The 5,784-nt window shown below is 41.3% G+C and overlaps 1 protein-coding gene across 1 annotated transcript in view; it reads right to left on the bottom strand.

Annotated features, from left to right (window-relative positions):
• Nucleotides 1-502: 502 nt before the first annotated feature.
• LOC104491970 (fatty acyl-CoA reductase 1-like) overlaps nt 503-5,784 on the bottom strand; it is a gene marked incomplete at its 3' end in the record, with an annotated part of 74,927 nt that continues 69,645 nt past the window's right edge. Inside the window, exons 9-10 of the mRNA XM_010134467.1 lie at nt 2,486-2,615; nt 503-630 (exon numbers count right to left, since the gene is read on the bottom strand). Of these exons, the coding sequence (XP_010132769.1) occupies nt 503-630; nt 2,486-2,615 (258 nt within the window). The remainder of the gene's footprint in view (nt 631-2,485; nt 2,616-5,784) is intronic.

Raw genomic sequence — 5,784 nt, forward strand, 5'->3', positions numbered from 1 at the left:
AGAATGGTTTTCTTAAAGGAAACAACCAGGCGTTTACTCCAAGAGAGCTGCTCCTTCTCCTTTTGCCTGCACTTCTCAGTAAAAGGGCTGGAGAAGGCAGGAAGAGCACAACCTTTAACTGAATAGGACAATCTCAAATTGCTCATTCAGACTCTCTTAAACTGCCACCAGGGATTGAATGCATAAGCTCTTCACTGATTTTGGAGAATTTTTGCCCATTCCTCCTAAGCAATTAGAAACTTTAACTTGAAAATGAAATTTAAAATCATCCAAATGCTTAGAAGTTTTTACGCAATGTCTTTGAATTACTAAAAACTTATCTCTTTTTCTTATAGGATGGAAAAATGAAACATTGACAACGCTCTGCTGTAAGAAATAAGCTATGCTATGGTTATCTCCATATTATTCAACAATAATTTTTGTAATATAACTACAATAATTTTCCTCAAAAGCCATTCAAAGTAGCCGGGACCTCTTATCCTTGTCACTGGGTATGACTTACTTCCGTAAGTGCTGCTTTGCTGCTGGAATGCCAGCCATGTCCTCATTTAGCAAGTACTTCTTAGCACCCAGGCAGTAGTTTTCAATGTATTCTGACCAGTGCAGCTGACGAACATCAAAGTTGTATAACTGGGATTTAAAGACAAAGAGCAGAAGTTAAATGCCAGAGTTCAAAACAAGTTGACCTCAAGCATCAATTCTTCATTGACTTCTATTCTTAACAAGGCCCTCTCTCTGAAGTTCTTAAAGCCACCATGTTTTCAAGAAGATGTGGGCACTAACAGACGATATTTCACAGCTGTCAATTAATGTCTTACCCAGCTGGAAATCTGAGCAAAGCAATCAGAAATTTAGTGCTAGCCAGCAGAAAATGTAGTTAAGTTTGTCTTCCAGGTGGCAATTTTTCCATAAATACATGTATTTACACACACACATATACACACACTCCCAAAATGGCAGAAGAAAAATGGCATTCCACTCAGGTAAATGGATTTATATGAAAACCTCCATGCAGTTTTTAATGTGTCATTAGAACTACATGTAAATAAATAAATTGGACATTGAGTCCACAAGTGCCTCTGCATTAGTATTACTCTCTGCTGTGCTGCATTCTCTCTCAGAAGCTAAATTGACAGAAGTTCAAGAAATGGGTTACTCTGGTGATTAGCATCAAAAAATCTCATTGCGGAGATTACCCCAGTTAATTTCAGATGCTTATACTGGAAAAACTGTTAGCAAGCTCTCGGGTGGTTGTCTGTCTATTAGAGCAAAGAAAGGATTTGTAAAGAGGAAGAGGTTTTGTTGTAAAGAATTATTTTTAAATGAATAAGTGAATGGCATTTCTTACTTATGGGGTCCTAAAAGGGAAGATGCTGATAAAAAGACCTTCCTTTTACCCCCATGGCAAACTAGGCCATTTGATTTGGTGCAAGAGCTTTGGTATCAGACCAGCAATAACCTGATCAGAGAGGGGTCAGCTAACTATGTCAGATACAGGGGGTTTAGCTACTGTACAGATCCTGGCGTGTCAGCCAGATGTGTATAGAGATCTGTGGTGCCCAGACAATCTAGCTTTAATACTGCTTACAATGCAGCAATGGCAACACTAGATGTAGTGCAGCCACAAAGTTCTCAGAAGCATCTTGCTAAGACTAAAACACTGTCTAGCTTGCTCCAAAGTCCTTGATGCTCCTTTTTTTTCCCCCCCTAAATTCCTCATAACTAGTGGCTATCATATAATTTACATTCCCTCTACATCTGCTGTAGTCACAGCAGTGCCACAGCCCTCAGAAGTTAGAATTTGCTGCATGTACTCCCTGTGCAGACTAGAGAAGAAAACTTTCGATTCTGCTGCTGGGAGTCTGTGCAATACTCCCAAGATTCACGACGTAATACCAGTTTGATGTGAATGCCTAAGTGTCTCTTTACTAGGAATGCACCAAAGGTGTATTCAAGCTATCACAAATCTACTCTTTGTATTCCTTCAGTCTTTCAGTTACAGTCCCATTCTTGAGAAGTAGCATTTCAAACCTATAAAGGTTACAATAGAGGTTGACATCCTGCAAATTAATTGCTCTTTGGGGACTTGAATAAAACAGAAACTTTCCTCATATCGTTCAGGGTGAACCTCTAAGTGGTAACTAAATTTTCCCATGCAAAAAACCAATGTGGATGAAAATGTCAAAATCTTTCAAGTAATTTCCATTTAGATCACCCACAACAGCTGCCGTGTTAACTGGAAAGACTTCAGTGATAGACCTGTTTCACAAGAAAGAGCAACACCCCTTAGGAGAAAACATTCTTCTATAGCAAGTGGAAGGTTCCTGGTAAGTTATTTAATAAAACAAGGAGGAAATAAATTATTTCAGGTTAAAGTAAATTCCAGTCATCTGGATATCATTTGAAAGCTCATCAATACGCCTGAAATAATTGCTGAACATGAACAGAACTGGAGATTATCGATTCATATTCAGGTCATACTTACCTTTTTGTCTTCTGTGTTAAGGTGGCTCATTAACATATTCATATTATCTGAAGACCAGTCCCAGGACTGGGTGGAGAAATACTGCAGGAGCTTCATAGACTTGTGCAGTCGATTGATAATCTTCATCATTCTGAAACAGAGGAGGAGCATCAGAGCTGGATAGGGAGTTTGACCTTATGCAAAAGCTGTTGCTTTGCTCTGTAGGTATTTTCACTGATCTGGATGAACAGGCATTGCAGTTCCTGATGATCACTGCATGGTGCTCACCAGGCTGAGAACTTGCTCAGCAAGTCGCAACCGCTCCACCTGAGATCTTGAGCCTAGAGCTACGCAGCTTTTGTTGTTGGCTCAAACACGGGTGGAAACATGCAATTCCCTAAGCGGGACTGATGCCTAACTTACTGGCCTGAACTAAACAAGGGTTGGAGGCATATCTACATCACGTACCACATGGGACGTGAAGAGCTCTCTGAACTAGTATGATGTCTGCACAGCAGATTGCAAAACTGCGAAGGTATATTGCTTGCCTCCCGAGATGGATACTCGTGGATGGATACAACACAAATTCTTTTCTGTTCTCAAGCCTGAGTTGGCTCCCAGAGCTCTTGATTTTTGGAGTTAGCTCCAGTACAGAGGTGACTGCATCTGCGGCATGGACAAGCTTTGCAGTCAATTGCTCAGCTTTTGCATGCTCAAGCAGGCCCATGTCTTTCTTATGCTGGGGGCCCCAGAACTGAACACAGTACTGCAGGTGGGGTCTCATGAGAGTAGAGGAGGGTGAAAAATTGCCTCCCTTGACCTGCTAGCCATGATTCTCTTGATGAAACCTAGGATACAGATGGTTTTCTGGGCTGCGAGTGCACACTGCCAGCTTACATTCAGTTTTTCAGCCACCAGTAGCCCTAAGTCCTCTGCAGAGCTGCCTTCAATCCACTCATCACCCAGCCTGTATCCATGGGATTGCCTGAACCCAGGTGCAGGACCTAATGCTTGGCCTTGTTAAACTTTGCAAGGTTCACATGGGCCCACCTCTCTAGCCTGTCAAGATCCCTCTCTCTGGACAGCATCCTCTAGAGTTTCAAACACACCACTCTGCTTGGTGGCATGCTTTTCATGTGCTTGGGCTTCTTTGATCTCTCTTTTGAAAAATGAATTTTTGTTTTTCTTAAAGGCCGTTCCTCTCCCTGTATAATACAGTGGCAGTTTGGAGTGGTTTTTTTCATCCTTCTGGTAGCATGCATTCCCAGTGGATGACCTTGAAAATCATCCAAGTCCATAGGCTCTTTGAGGGTGGGGAACTGTTTGAACATCTTCCTGGAGCATGGCTGCCCTGATAAAGATGAAAGCTGCTTCAGGGGCACGGCTGCTTAACAGGGACTTTGGAAATGTAGGTTCAAGTCTCTCATGTGTCTTGGTCTTTCTTCATTATTCTTTTTTTAAATAAAAGGGGATGACAGTAATGCCATCCTACCTTGCAGAACTATTTTACAGTTGGCCCAATGGTCATGAGAACAAAAGGTCTCTAGGGGCAGTTGTTTTATAGTGTGATGTACAGCACTTGGTCGATTTTGAGAGAACACTACGCTCGCTTAGGCTGGATAAGGGCAAGAGAAAACATTAAAAGGCTGATTTCTGTGGAAAACAGAGCTGTTTTCATGAAAAATTCTGAGCTGTCCAGAGAGTAACACAGTCACCATGACAAATAAAAGGCAGCAGTCTGGGGAAGAATGGTGCCAGGCTGGCCTTTCCCCATGCAGATGTGACTGCCACGACGATAAACACTAAGCACAGCAGAAAAAGACACAATGAGTACATCAATTCAGACGAGAACTGTGCAGCTTACCCAAAGCGAATTGGAAGAGCACTAAACCTTACACAGGCACTCCTACTCAGAATTAAAGTGGCTTTCATTTTAAAAGCAAAGCACACCACCAGATTAAGAGATCCTTCCTTCTCAATAACTATGTGCACATTGATTGAATGCAGTTTATCTAAACTACTTTAAAATTACTTCAGATTGATCTTCCCAATTGTGCCTGTGTATGGAAGTACTATGGGGAAAAGCTTTGTCAATATTTTAATGCCTTTTAGGAACCTGGGAGACCAAGTCTATGGCTAGATTACAAAGATCTGAAGTTGCCCCTCAAACTGGTTCCCCAAAAGCCATCAATTTTTTTAAAGCACTTAGAGCTAATGGAATCTGTCAGGAAAAAAAAAAAAAAAGAGAATCAACTGTGTGTCCCTATTTATGCTTTGAAAATATGCTATCCACGTGGCCTCCTGTCAATGTGGGCAGAATAATCTCTGGCTGTAGATCTACCCAAAGCAACATATCTGAGTTGCTAAAAGTAAGGGTCAAGAAGAGAAATGAAGCATCTGAAGAGGCATGTATGAAAACTGTGTTTCATGTTAATTGACTGAGCTCAAACATTGTGACCACATTCAAAATATTACTAATTTGGATGAAGGAATGGTCTACTGAAAAACATCAGCTGAGTAGAAACATGCTTTTCTGCAGCCTCTGAGAGGCTATGGCAAAGATTTCTTATCGAAAACCTCATTCTCCACTGTGGAGAAAATGAGAGGAATAAAGCAAGTATTAGCTGTCACTGATAGCCTTACTGGTTACACTTCAGAAATGCATCTTGTCTTCTAGAGAACTGTTTATAGCGATGATTTCTTTATTTGCTCCCATATTGAGCCTTTCATGAACAGATTCTCAGGTGCGACAGACTGCCCCAGGAGACTACTAATGATATAAACCACATTATTTTCTAAGGCATGGATGGATGTGCAGCAATAAAGGTAAGCTGTTTAGGGCAGTTTTACTAGACGTCTGTGAAATGAGCTGACGCTTATTTTAAGCGTCTCAGGAGAGGCAGTATATAAAAGTCTAAAGCTGAAGGAGATGGTTCTTGTACCTACCTTTGGTAGATGGGGTACTGCATGTGATTACTACAGGAGGAACTACAATTGAGTTTCTCTGAACTACTCTGCAACTCAAATTAGTGAAGGGCACAGGCTGGTCCCAAATAAACAGTAGACATGCAAAACTGTAACAAACTCCCAGATAACCTATTCCATATGATAACCCATCACCTTATGATGAGTTGAGTATGGATACAGTAGAGAACTGAAGCCAGAGTCTTGGTCCTGGCAAAGAACTTTCTCATTTCTGCTTGCAAATCTTGTATAGGGTCATGGAAAGAATTCAAGAAACTGCCATGAAGATGGCTTGAACTTCAACAGATGAGAGTGACATGTGCTTAGGTGGAAACAGAGGGAAAAATTGTAGGGAA

Source organism: Buceros rhinoceros, unplaced genomic scaffold, assembly GCF_000710305.1.
Source record: "Buceros rhinoceros silvestris isolate BGI_N320 unplaced genomic scaffold, ASM71030v1 scaffold1224, whole genome shotgun sequence".
NCBI classification, from domain to species: domain Eukaryota; kingdom Metazoa; phylum Chordata; class Aves; order Bucerotiformes; family Bucerotidae; genus Buceros; species Buceros rhinoceros.